The following is a 14,205-nucleotide window of genomic DNA, read 5'->3' as shown; positions in this document are numbered from 1 at the left end:
GAAAATGAGGGACTACTGTACTGTACTCCTCCCTGGTTAAAAACAAGGACCGGCCAGGTTTTTTGGGGTGGTCCAAGTGGGATATTAAAGGTATGCAACGGCTACTTCTATTAACAACATTAACAACATCTTCATTTATTTTATTTTGCTCATTTCTTTCCCATCCTTGCATGAGGACAATAATCCTCAAAGAGTTATTTCAGAATCAGAATCTACTTTATTGTCATTGACAGCACAGTACAAGTACAGTACCAAAAGAAAATTACGTTCGATGAGTGAGCATCGGACCGCTGCAATATCTCTCGCCGCCAACAACTCTCTTCATCAAGTAGTTACAGGAAGCAGGTACAAGCACATTTAGTACATATGAAATACACATAGATAGGGATGACACTGATGCACGGACATTTTTCAATGGTGATAAGGATCCAGGCCAGTCCTGGGAAGTTGGAGCCTGTGGGGGCGGTCCAGAGGGTGAAGGAAGATTTCAAGAATTGGGATAGCCAGAGAGATGAAGGTAGAGAACTGCACTCGGAGATGTGCAAGGCGAAAAGAGGGGAGGTGAAGGAAAAGGAAGGATAACTGACCATGGAACAGTCACTGGTAGCTAGTGGACCTCGTCAGGTCATAGTTTAAGGATAGATCAGGTCATCAGGAACCAAATGTGTGTGAGCGTTATTTGCTTTACAGGGAATAATTAGCATGGCATATATGGGCGTGGACTTCAAAAGCCTTTCCATTTGGTCAAACTCCACCTTTTAATTCTTTCTTGCCTTCAGAAAATATGTGGCTGCTGCATCATTGTGCTCCTCTGATCTGTACTTTGGCCGTTGGAACAACTCCAGCCTGATCAGGGAGCAGCCGCTCTCCTTCACAGCACTGCAGAGCTGAGCTTCGGTCAGCGTCACCACCGGAATCTTCAACCCAGGAGCTGCAAAGTAGTACGTCTGTCCCAGGTTGCTTATCAGCAGGAGGTGACCTCCGGGCCGCAGGAGGCTCACGATGTGGATCAGCGCTCTGTTGAAGGCACCCAGGTCAGGACTGGCGCCCTCCAGACAGAAGAAGGAGGTAACGCAGTCGGCCACGGCTAAAGGAAGCGCATCGGGTCCCAGAGGATGAGGACGGTGCACGTCAATGGGGAGGATGTCCGTCACAACCTGCCGTAGTTTGGCCGCCTTGTCTGTCCATTCTGAAGGCCTGGTAGGACAAGAATACAGAGACAATCGTTAAAATAACATTGAAAAAACATTCGAGTATCTATTGATACAGTATTAATCCAGCCAGATCCAGAACCCTCTAGAACCGATCGGCAAAACTATAAAATCAATTGTCCTGTAACTCAGTGGTCCCCAACCTTTTTCCTGCCACGAACCGGTTTAATGCAGTGAAATTTTTTCGCAGACTGGGGGGGGGGGGGGGTGTATGATTAAATTTAAAACGAGGAATATAATCTTACCAATAAACTTTATATTATGCACTTGCAATAACTATGAAATAAATATTTAGTGGTTACACTATATCTACTATTATTGTAGTCCCAATAATTACTTCTGTCCTTCATGGGGTTTTTTTCATAAATTCCACGTTCTTGTTTTTTAATCCGGGTTCTTGGTCTCTATGTGCCGAAGCAGTTTTGAACCCTTGACTCGTTAACAAAGCTAATCAGCTGTTGATAAACCCAAGTTTTAAGTCTTAGTCCTGTTTTCTCATCTTGGAGGTCAACGCCTCCTCTTCTTCCTCCACTTCTTCCTCCTCAGTTGGACTTTTTTCCTCAGCAAAGAAGCTCTCCAAAGACTTTTGCTTCTTTTTATTAATTTTTGCGAGTTCACGGTGGTTTGTTTTTAGCAACGTATCAAGAGGCAATTGTTACGTTGGAGAAAATCTGGTTGTTTTTCAAAATAAAACGCCTTTTAGACGCTAATAATCGATACAACGGAAATTGTATACATTAGTTGCACTTTCTTTGCGGCCCGGTAACAAATGCCTCACGGACCGGTACCGGGCCACGGCCCGGTGGTTGGGAACCCCTGCTGTAACTCAAATATGGAGTCGGGGGGAAGTCCGGCTGCTTCCTGCTGAACTAGCTGGAGGTGATTTTGGATTCATGCTGGAACATTTTGACATTGGAGCTACGCCTCTGGAGAGAACGCCTGTCCCCCGGAGAGTCTGATCTTACCGCCGTCCCTCCAGCTTGCAGACGTGCTGCAGGTAGGGCGTCCAGTTCATTTTGCTGCCTCCTTCGTTTTGGAGCCAGAGCCTCAACTCCCGTCTGTTTGGCTCCAGGAAATCTGTGAGGATCACCTTGTTGAAAACCTCGCAGGCACTCATCACCTGGTACAGGGTCGGACCGGAGCCGACGTCCAGGAGCAGCTCGCCGCTCACATCACCTGGAAAGAAGACAGGAAACCACAACAACCAAGATGGGTCAGGATCGTGGTCACCAGCATTGAAGCCGAGTGGCCCGGCGTGAATCTGAATGACTTTTACACTCTGTGGGTGTCCACAAAGTCAGAGTGGGTTTCATCTTGACCGATATTTCCCGCGGTTCATCTCATGCCATAATCCACGGCTGCTTCTCCTTACCTTTAGTGAAGGCTCTATGCAGCTGGGCAAGTGCCCACCGGGCATTGCCATCTTCTCTGTCCAAATAAGTCTCAGTTGCAGAGTAGTACTTCTGCAGGTACACCTCTGGATCAAACCTCTCATAGCAGGCTGCCATGTTCGCCACGCTGTTCTCCGTCACTGCTGCTTCCATCTTGACACCTGTCCAGCTTTCAGGTGAACTGAGACTCCGTTGGGTGTTTGCTCCTGGATGTATTCATGATCACACGACATTTAAATAAAGTCATACAAATGTATCTTCATGTATCTTCAAAGTTATGTCTAGACCAGACATGGGCAAACCACGGCCCGTTATGCTTTTCAATACGGCCCGCCGAACTTGTCCAATGACCAAAAAATTCAAAATCATAACTTTCATTTTGTCCCAAGTAGCGCAAGAAAGGAATGAAAATTATAGTTGCCTGTTAAAAACCAGGCAACGGAGGGGCGTTCTAACTTTTCTCAGAGCATAGTGAAACATGGAAAACCATTTGGAAAACCATGACGGAGAAAACGTGAAGGAGGCTTTCCTTTCGACTGCGGTAAGTTTTGTGTGTCTTACACAACACTGATTTATAGATGTGCACTATTACATATAACGGTCAACTCAGGCACTTGGTAATTCAGTGAACATGTTTAAATACTGCAAAAAACTGTAAAAACAGATAATTTAGAAATTATTTCATTAAAGAAGTAAGTATCTGCAATTTGGGCTCGTGTACAGTAGTCCCTCGATATAATGCGGTTCATCTTCTGCGACTTTGCTACTTCGCGGAGTTTTAATGCAATTTTTCAGACTTTATTTTTTGCACTTGAACGCGCCTTGAAACGGCGCAAGGATGAAGGCGCGGTCGGAGGAACTGTGAAATACGAGCGAGTCGCTATTAATAACTTCTCATGTGTTCAACCTCGTAGGTTGATCATTAAAATTAAATTTGTTATTTCTAAAAGCTATTATGTTTATTTGTTAAGCGTTTGTTTAATAGCGCTCTTATTCTCGGTGTAAAAAGAGGCTTTTATTTTGTAGTATAAACGTCACGTCCCTTTTGGGTTTTGTTTCTTCCTGTTGATACATGTAGCCGCTGCCGTTCCGCTGTGCTAAGCTATCCAATAAAGCAGCATGAGAGGCTAAAGACAGCACGAGTAGAATATTTGTTCTTCTGCACTCCAAGCGGCTCTTTCCTCGACCTGCACGCCTTAACATTATTAACAGGAAAACGTTTACTGTACGTACTATATATTTGTATTTCTCAAACAAATGTTTAGTTCTGAAAAGGTTTTGATCTTTGGTTTCATTCTATAATCCTGAAACAATCTATTTAGATTAATGCCTGACTGTTAAACGTGTATAATGTGTGTGGTGAGGGGTTTTACAGCCTTAAAACATTTATGTACATGTATAATAATTGTAAAAAAAAAAAAAATTACTACATTGCAGATTTCACTTATTGCGGGTTGTTTTTGGAACGTAACCCCCGCGGAAAATGAGGGACTACTGTATATCGTAAAAGGTTGCCTGGTTTAGGCAGTTGTTCAGCAACACACAAGTAAATACGGTTTCATTGAAATATACTTTTTCCATCATTTATTTTTGGGGCTCCTTTAATCACACGATCATGATTTTCCTTCTGGTTCTCGAAAAACTTCAACCAGTCAACTTTACCGAACATTTAGCTACAGACATTATTTGCAGAGAACGCGAATTGATAAAGTGTGTTGCACGGTCATCAGCCGAATTGTCTGAACATAGGAGTGTCTGAAGAATGTCGTTATGCTGCCAAATGTCGTTATGCTGCCAAATGTCGTGATGCTGCCAAATGTCGTTATGCTGCCAAATGTCGTTATGCTGCCATATGTCGTGATGCTGCCAAATGTCGGTATGCTGCCAAATATCTAATCTGGCAGATTCTTCGGTGAACAAGCGTCAACATGTCTTCACGGGAGTGTCCTCAATCATTCTCTTTCCAGTATTTACACAATTATTTAAAATAAAATCTATAAAAACCATGACAAAAAATGCACTATTGCAGAATATGTCAAAAACTGCACTAAAGTTGTTAATTACAACACCAAATATTATTTACACTTACAAAACCGATGAAACTCCAATAAGAACGAAAATAATTCTATGAAACTCCGCTGTGACTGGTAAATTTCCAGACTTCCTCTGTGGCAGTTCTTTTCCTCACCTCCAGTCATGCAAACCACGTAACCCAGCATAACGTCTACGAAGAAAGAAATCCACTAATCCAGTAATAAAACTGGGAATAAAAATCCAGTGTAAACAAGATGTACTACTTACTGTGATGTAAAGGGCTCCACTACGTCCTTCTGCAAAATTGTCTCTGCTCCCGGATTCTTCCGGATTCTCCATTGAACAACCCTCAACATGTCTTCAAAGGAGTGTCCTCAAGCATTCACAACAAAAATCTATAAAAAAAAGATGCACCATGTCTTCGAAAACATGGTAAAATCACTTCAAAACTATTAGAAACTGTACTAAACATACTATTTACAAAACTAAAATAGTAATTACACTTACAATAGATTTAATATTGGGTTAACAATGAACGCCAGCAGCGTCCTGTGGGTTAACAACGTTGCTAGGGACCTCAATGGGCATGTCGGTGAAGGAAATAGAGGAGATGAAGAAGTGATGGGCAAGTTTGGTGTTCAGGACAGGAACCGAGAAGGACAGATGCTGGTGGACTTTACCAAAAGGAGGGACATGGCAGGAGTTAACACTTATTTCCAGAAGAGACTAGAACAGGGGTGGGCAAACTTTTTGACGTGCGGGCCACATTGGGTTTGAAATTTTGACCGAGGGGCCGGGCCAGATATACTAAAGCGCTGCGTGTAGTGTGCAAACCTCATAGCACAGTAAACACACACAGATAAATGTACAACCAGATTTACTAACAGTGTGTACGAAGGACTGCGTCTTTCAAATGTGCAAAATAGCCCTAATCCAGGTAGTATGTTTGTCTCAATGAATATGCAAGATGCGGCATTTACACATATTTTGGCACAACGGTGTGAGGAGAAATGTAAATAGATTAAAATAGCAATGACACTGTGATCTGACAAACCTGGTGATTGCATCTGTTTTTAATAAATTTCACTTGAAGGCGTAAAGTTAAATAAATCAACATTTATTGAAAAAAGATGATCACTTTCAACATTCAAAACATATCAAAACACGAAATACTAAATCTCAATCATTTCTGCTGCACTCATTGTTGTTCCACTGCTGTGCGTAAATGCGCACTTCATTAAAAGAACGGGATTTATTGATCATGACGCTGAACGTCTGCTCACACACGTAGGTCGAGCCAAACAACAGCATATTCTGTGCCGTCCTCCGGAGGTTTGGAAACGTTGCTTTGTTAAGTGAGACATAAAAGTCATTCAGGTTAAGAGACTTGAACTTATCGATCGATCAGTTCCAACTGCAGCTCCTGCGGTGCGGTTTCAGGGTCTCGTGACGGGACGGGACACCAGCTGAAGTGATGCGTCAATTTTCTTTAAATCAGAGAAGCGACGGCAGAACTCCCGTTCTTGCATTGATTGCTTGCTAGCGTAGTTTGCATGCTTTGTGGCAAAGTGACGGCTGATATTATATTCTTTAAAACCCGCAACGGCTTCTTGCCATATCAGACATGCAGCCGTAGATCGGATTTCGGTGAAAAGAAATCTTGTTGTGCGCTCTTTATTAAACACTCGGCCCTCACCGTCTACTTTGCTTTTCTTTGATCCGCTCATTTCTACAGACGGGGTCAGAGAGTAATGGGGAAAAAGAAACTAATGCAATGAGTAATTCGCTACACGCCACCGCGGTTGTCAGTGCGCCATCTGCTGGTGAAACACGGGTATTGCAGGGACAAAATGAAAGTTATGATTTTGAATTTTTTGGTAATTGGACAAGTTCGGCGGGCCGTATTGAAAAGCATAACGGGCCGTATACGGCCCGCGGGCCGTGGTTTGCCCATGTCTGGACTAGAACATACGGTGACCTACAAGAGTGGAGGGAGGAGCACCAGCTGGACATCTAGTGTAGACGGAACAGTTTAGAGGAGGCTGGTGACTCTAAGGTAGGAGAGAGTGTAGCCAGCCAGCATAGGCTGGTGGTGAGGAAGAGGACTCTAGTGGTGAAGAAGAGGAAGAGAACGAAGGCAGAGCAGAGGACAAAGTGGTGGAGCCTGAAGAATGAAGAGTGTTGTGTGTCTTTCAGGGAAGAGGTGAGACAGACTCTGGGTGGACAAGAGAGGCTTCCAGAAGACTGGAATACAACAGCTCAGGTGATCAGGGAGACAGGTAGGAGAGGACTGGGTGTGTCTTCTGGATTAAAGGAGACCTTGTGGTGGAACCAGAAAGTACAGGAGTACAGGGAGATGAGATGCAGGGCAAAGGGAGAGGTGGCAAAGGTCAAACAGAGGTCATATGATGACCTGTATGCAGGTTAGATAGTAAAGAGGGAGAGAAGGATCTGACCAGACTGGAAGGACAGAGAGACAGAGACAGGAAGGATGTTCAGCATGTTAGAGTGATGAAGAGTAGAGACAGGAAGGATGTTCTGCATGTTAGAGTGATGAAGAGTAGAGACAGGAAGGATGTTCAGCATGTTAGAGTGATGAAGAGTAGAGACAGGAAGGATGTTCAGCATGTTAGAGTGATGAAGAGTAGAGACAGGAAGGATGTTCAGCATGTTAGAGTGATGAAGAGTAGAGACAGGAAGGATGTTCAGCATGTTAGAGTGATGAAGAGTAGAGACAGGAAGGATGTTCAGCATGTTAGAGTGATGAAGAGTAGAGACAGGAAGGATGTTCAGCATGTTAGTGATGAAGAGTAGAGACAGGGAGGATGTTCAGCATGTTAGAGTGATGAAGAGTAGAGACAGGAAGGATGTTCAGCATGTTAGAGTGATGAAGAGTAGAGACAGGAAGGATGTTCAGCATGTTAGAGTGATGAAGAGTAGAGACAGGAAGGATGTTCAGCATGTTAGAGTGATGAAGAGTAGAGACAGGAAGGATGTTCAGCATGTTAGAGTGATGAAGAGTAGAGACAGGAAGGATGTTCAGCATGTTAGAGTGATGAAGAGTAGAGACAGGAAGGATGTTCAGCATGTTAGTGATGAAGAGTAGAGACAGGGAGGATGTTCAGCATGTTAGAGTGATGAAGAGTAGAGACAGGAAGGATGTTCAGCATGTTAGAGTGATGAAGAGTAGAGACAGGAAGGATGTTCAGCATGTTAGAGTGATGAAGAGTAGAGACAGGAAGGATGTTCAGCATGTTAGAGTGATGAAGAGGATGCAGAACGGGAAGGCAGCTGGACCAGAGACATACCTGTGCAGGTGAGGAAGTGTCTAGGAGAGGAAGCTGCAGAGTTTTTAACGGGTTGTTTAATACAATTCTAGAGGAAGAAGATGAAGAGGAACGGAGGAGAAGAGTTCTGGTTCCATCTTCAAGAAGAAGGGAGACAAACAGAGACTATATATAAACTATAGAGAGATAAAGCTGATGAGATACGATGGAGTTCTGGGAAAAAGTAGTGGAGACTAGACAAAGGACAGAAGTGAGTATTTGTGAGCAGCAGTATTGCTTCATGCTGAGGAAGAGTACCACAGACACAACGTTAGCGTTGATGCTAGCAATGGAGAAGTACAGGGAAGGTCAGAAGGAGCTGCATTGTGTCTTTGTAGATCTAGAGAAAGCCTAGGACAGGGTGCCCAGAGAGGAACTGTGGTACTGCATGAGGTACTGTAGTACTGCATGAGGTACTGTAGTAGTGCATGAGGTACTGTAGTAGTGCATGAGGTACTGTAGTAGTGCATGAGGTCCTGTGGTACTGCATGAGGAAGTCTGGAGTAGTATGTCCGAGTTGTTCAGGACATGTAGGACAGCAGCGAAGTGTATTTGCTTCTGTCCTTCATGTTCTTTGTTTCATAAATTCCACATTCTTGTCTTTTAATCTGGGTTCTTGTCTTTTAATCCAGGTTCTTGTTTTTTATTTCAGGGTTCTTGTTTTTTATTTCAGGGTTCTCGGTCTCTTTGTGCCGAAGCAGCTTTTAACCCTTCGTTGCTCGTTAATGAAGCTAATCAGCTGTTGTAGATAAACCGTGTTTTGAGTTTAACTCCTGATTTGTCTGTTAAAAGAAGTTTTCTTTTCTTCCTCCTCAGTTGGACTTTCCCAAAGAAGCTCTCCAAAGACGTTTGTTTTTTATTAATCTTCACTAGTTCACGTCTGTTTTTAGTAACGTATCACGTAAAGCATGGAAATTCACAGGCAAATGTTATGTTGGCAAAAATCCGGTCGTTTTTCAAAATAAAACACCTTTTAGACGCTAATAATCGATAAAACGGAAATATTATAAATTAGTTATTCTTTCTGTGTGGCCCGATAACAAATGCCTCACGGACCGGTACCGGGCCCTGGCCCGGTGGTTGGGGACCCCTGATATAAACCACTTTGCCTTGAATTGCATCATGTTCCTGATTATGTCCCTGTAAAAAAAAAAAAAGGCAGTGAGGGATTATTAAAAGTGTGATCTTTTTTATTTCTGTCCGTCTTTGAATGAAGTTATTTTTTTTACTAATTACAAATTTTTTTACCCTTGATTACCCCCTCCTATAGGACCAACATGGGTAAACCATCTTTTTACAATACTGCCCCCTAAGGGTGGAATGGTTTGACTCCTGCCCTCAAAACATGCACCTCTTTGGCCTCCTTCAAAACGGCCCTAAAAATACACCTTTCAGGGGGGCAGAAACGGAGATAGTCATCACGACTCTCTCCGGATCAACCCCCCCCCCCCCCCCCCCCTTTTTTTTTTGTCCACCTACGTTGGGCATACTATGTGTCTTTTTTATTTTATTGTAATTTTGCATCTGTGGAGTAATTTATTTTGAATTTATTGTTATTTTATATCTGTGGAGTAATAAATATATTCATCATCATCATCATCATCATCATCATGCAAACACATTTATAGTCCCGGGTGCAGGAAATAAAGTGTGTGCCTGTGTGTGTGTGTGGGTGCGTGCGTGCGTGTGTGGGTGCGTGCGTGTGTATGTGTGTGCGCTCGGGACCTGGCAGGGTCCGAGGACTTGCCTGAACTGGCTCGGTTTCGTAGTCGCATCTGTTTTGCACAAGCTCATAGACAAAGTGCGCTCCAACACATTGCCAAACTAAACCTAGCATAAAGTGCACACACGCCAAGAACAGACAATACACTCACACACACAGTGACACGATAGACACACACACATTTTGCAAAGATTTAGCAACAAAGACAGTCACAGCCTCTCACAAGTTTCCCATCAATGAAAAACGAAACATAATTGTAGAAACATTGAAATGCTCAAACACAATCCATGCAGACGACGACATATCGAAGGGTCTTCTTCTTCCTGTCATGTTGACAGCATGCTAAGTGTTTTCTAGCCGGTCTCTGCTCCCTACATATACGGTGTGAATGACAGTGAGTGCATATGTAATAAACAGCTTACTCGTGTACATTTTGCTGTCTGTTCATTCTCTGTTCCGTGTTTAACATATTACAGCTGCCTGTTCTCACAGAGAAAAACAAACCGCTGAGACCGATTTCGTGGTTGTAGAAGTGCAGAGTTGCCGTTTCGGTATCAGAACAACTGGAAATGACATCTTTAGAGTTGTCTCTCGTGTCTTATGCACACACAAGATGAATGTTTTGATTCTGCAATTCATTTTCACTTCTTTTTTTCCTCTTTTTTTTACCTGCTTACCGCCGTAGAGGGCTGTGCACACCGCAGTGAACACACAACATGGACAAACACAAAGTGACAAATACACAGTGTTCTGAGGAGAGAGTGCAATGGATTTATTTGTGCTCCTTAATTCTACCCCTTCCATCCAACCATCACCAAGAGTTGGGGGGGGCTGGGGGGCATTGAAAGGTCAGGAAATGTTACACATTGTTCCCTTCTTTTAATTATAATTCATCTTTTTCTCGCACACTTGCTCTGTTTCTAGTGAAGGTGAGTTACACAGGAGCATCGTGGGGGGGGGGGGGGGGGTCCTGAAGGGTTTCCAGGACAGGTGAGAGACATCCTGCCAACTCTGGTATCTCCTCTGGAGCTTCCTCCTGTTCAATGAGTCCTGGAATCAGCCTGAAATCAGCCTGGGATCAGTCTGGGATCGGTCTGGAATCAGCCTGAAATCAGCCTGGGATCTGCCTGGAATCAGCCTGAAATCAGCCTGGGATCAGTCTGGGATCGGTATTGAATCAGCCTGAAATCAGCCTGGGATTGGTCTGGAATCAGCCTGGGATCAGCCTGAAATCAGCCTGGGATCTGCCTGGAGTCAGCCTGGGATCAGTCTGAAATCAGCCTGGGATCTGCCTGGAATCAGCCTAAAATCAGCCCGGGATTAGTCTGGGATCGGTCTGGAATCAGCCTGGGATCAGTCTGGGATCGGTCTGGAATCAGCCTGAAATCAGCCTGGGATCAGCCTGGGATCGGTCTGGAATCAGCCTGGCATTGGTCTGGAATCAGCCTGGGATCGGTCTGGGATCTGCCTGGAATTAGCCTGGGATCAGCCTGGGATCAGCCTGGGATCAGCCTGGGATCTGCCTGGGATCAGCCTGGGATCAGCCTGGCCCACCTCACAGCAGCTTTTCATGCTAAGGATCAGCAAACAATCTTATTAAATAAGAGGTGATCAGATTACGGGACAATCACACACACTCAGCCTTCCCTGGAAACTCAGAACTCGGTCTTTGTTCTCAGAATTGGACTCTGAGCCAAGAACAATCTCGTTCAGCAGGTATTGGGTACGTCCTGATTTCGCCCTGGAACATGTGTGAATGAATGAATGAATGAATGAATGAATATACTGCTGGAAACGGTTCTAAACAATGACCACGCTGTAATAATATCCAATCTGAGACACTCACACAAACTATTTCTTCTGACAGGGGCTCTAAGAGTATTCCTGCAAAGAAGCCAGACCTAAGGAAGTTTTATCTAACTTGCTCCCACCCACACGGGGGGGGGGGGCGGGGGGGGTCCTATCCTGGATCAGTCGCTGTGATTTGTGCAGCCTGAATGCAGCTATGAGGCTGAACTATCTCTAAAGTCCCCGTGACTAAACAAAAATAAAATAAGTAACGCTACATAGGGGGGGGGGGACACAACAAGCAGTCCTAACAGCTGCTGCTCTTTGTCCCTCGACGAATCCCGTCTCATAAAGGGAGTTGGTGGAGGGCAGGGAAATGTTAACCAGAATTTGAAGGAGGGGGAGGAGGGGGAGGAGGAGGAGGTGAGGAAGACGGCGTACCGTGGAATGAGAAGGAATCAGAGCTCAGCTGCAGAGATGTCCGGGGTAGAAGATCTCAAGGTTTGCTGCTCGTTTGCGTTCACATGGATCCGTTTCCCTCCCCCAGCTCAGGCAGAACGTGGACTTGCACGGTCTTCCATTCTCTGACACAAGAGGGAACAGGTATCCTGTCAAGCAAAAAATGTAAGCAGCATTAATTTACATTGCTGTGGTGGCTTTCGCTAGCAGGCAGAATCAGATTTCAATATTTATATTTAATGATTTAATAAAAGGAGACCAACTTTCCGTACTTTATTTTTTTGGAAGCAGAGATTTTCTCCATTGATATGTGTTCTATGAGGAGGTTCAACCTCCTCATAGAACCTATGGTTGATGTTTAAAGACTGTTTATTTTTACATTTAACAAGGATAATTTTTTTCTTGGCGATGGCGAGGGCTGCGAGTGTGGGGTGCGTTTGTTTCTTTGAAATAACGATTTGCGTTAAATCCGCTAACCCTAACCCTAACCCATACTCAGAAAAAAAGTTATATTATTAGGCCCGAGCGCCTATCCTAGGCGTAAGGGGCTATTGCCTTTGCAACGCAGAAGACAAGTTGACGAGCGTAGCGAGTCAACCCTCGACAAAGTTGACGAGCACAGCTCGTCAACCCTCGGCATCCAACTTTGCCATGCTGTTGAGGACGACCAACACACCCATGCACACACACACACCGACACTCAACAGCACACACACACACACCGACACTAAACAACACAAACGCACACACACAGAGATCCTTGTAACTGTCTTCCGATGGTTGACGAGCGCAGCGAGTCAACCATCGGGCGACCAACACACCCACGCCCACACCCACGACACTCAACAGCACACACACACACACCCCGACACTAATCAACTCGTGTTTGTGTGTGTCTGTGTGCCCCCACAGACGCGTAGCCCTCGTCGAGACCATTCCGAAAATGTATTTTGTGTAGAAATCGCACACTCAGAAAAAAAGTTATATTGTTTTTGCAAAAATTCTTTATTAGGCCCGAGCGCCTATCCTAGGCGTAAGGGGCTATTGCTTTTGCAACGCAGAAGACGACAAGTTGACGAGCACAGCTCGTCAACCCTCGACAAAGTTGACGAGCGCAGCTCGACAAAGTATTATGGCCACGCCCCCAGACACACAGGAAGGCGGCCATATTGGATTGAAACTTAAAAACTCCTGATGGCAGATGGCCATATAATCCAAATAACGATTTGACAAAGTTGACGAGCGCAGCTCGTCAACCCTCGGCATCCAACACACTCACGCACACACACACCGACACTCAACAGCACACACACACACACACCGACACTCAACAACACACACGCACCACACAGACATCGACAAACACAGGGAATTAAAAAAATACTTTGCCAGAAATGATTGAAACTTACCAGAAAAGTCCCTCATGTGGTCCCGATCAAAAAACACAATCGTAACCATGTTGTTGTTTTTACGCTGTTGCCATGGCGATGGCAACCCCTCCTATGGGGAGGGGTCCGACGCCAACTTTGTCGGACAGCCACGAAATTCGGTACAGACATGCGTCATGTCAGGGCAAAAAAAAAAAGTATTATGGCCACGCCCCCAGACACACAGGAAGGCGGCCATATTGGATATAATTTTAAAAACTGCTGAGTCAGCGTTTGCACACACACACACTCCAATCCAAACCAAATTTTAAACACTTATTGACCCTTCCTACCTGGACACTTTAAAAGGGAAACTTTGACAATCAGCCTTACAGCGCCCCCTAGAGAACGATAACAAAAATTGAATGGGAATTAAAAAAACACTTTGCCAGAAATGATTGAAACTTACCAGAAAAGTCCCTCATGTGGTCCCGATCAAAAAACACAATGGTAACCATGTTGTTGGTTTTACGGTGTTGCCGTGGCGATGGCAACCCCTCCTATGGGGAAGGGTCCGACACCAACTTTGTCGGACAGCCACGAAATTCGGTACAGACATGCGTCATGTCAGGGCAAAAAAAAAATGTATTGTGGCCACGCCCCCAGACACACAGGAAGGCGGCCATATTGGATTGAAACTCCTGATGGCAGATGGCCATATAATCCAAATAACGATTTGACTAAACTGTGAGCTACTCATGCAGCTCAAATCTAAACACTTGCGAAGCACTCAGGACAAAAGCGGCGTGCGTCGGCGGGTCAGCTCAACGGCCTGTCGGCCGGCGAGGGCCTACAACGCCGCTTGCGGCTTTAATTCTTCTTTATTCTTTATTCTTTATTCTTCTT

At 44.7% G+C, this 14,205-nt stretch overlaps 1 protein-coding gene across 1 annotated transcript; it reads right to left on the bottom strand.

The window, feature by feature from the left end:
- Positions 1-218: 218 nt before the first annotated feature.
- Positions 219-4,956, bottom strand: LOC137903893 (phenylethanolamine N-methyltransferase-like). The gene is made up of 4 exons (XM_068748060.1): positions 4,904-4,956; positions 2,584-2,808; positions 2,177-2,387; positions 219-1,197 (listed from the first exon to the last, which is right to left on the bottom strand). The coding sequence occupies exons 2-4, from the start codon at positions 2,753-2,755 to the stop codon at positions 759-761; spliced, it is 822 nt and encodes a 273-aa protein (XP_068604161.1). The 5' UTR covers positions 2,756-2,808; positions 4,904-4,956; the 3' UTR covers positions 219-758.
- Between the last annotated feature and the right edge of the window lie 9,249 nt (positions 4,957-14,205).

The sequence above is a fragment of the Brachionichthys hirsutus genome, chromosome 14 (genome assembly GCF_040956055.1).
Source record: "Brachionichthys hirsutus isolate HB-005 chromosome 14, CSIRO-AGI_Bhir_v1, whole genome shotgun sequence".
Lineage (NCBI taxonomy): Eukaryota > Metazoa > Chordata > Actinopteri > Lophiiformes > Brachionichthyidae > Brachionichthys > Brachionichthys hirsutus.
Note: the sequence above shows the minus strand (reverse complement) of the source record. Positions and strands in the feature narration are given on the sequence as shown.

Coding starts and splice junctions, on each gene's coding strand:
- LOC137903893 (XM_068748060.1), bottom strand. CDS start 2,755: ATGGAAGCAGCAGTGACGGAGAACAGCGTGGCGAACATGGCAGCCTGC. Junction 2,388..2,583: donor GCATAGAGCCTTCACTAAAG/GTAAGGAGAAGC, acceptor TCTTCTTTCCAG/GTGATGTGAGCGGCGAGCTG. Junction 1,198..2,176: donor TGCAAGCTGGAGGGACGGCG/GTAAGATCAGAC, acceptor TTGTCCTACCAG/GCCTTCAGAATGGACAGACA.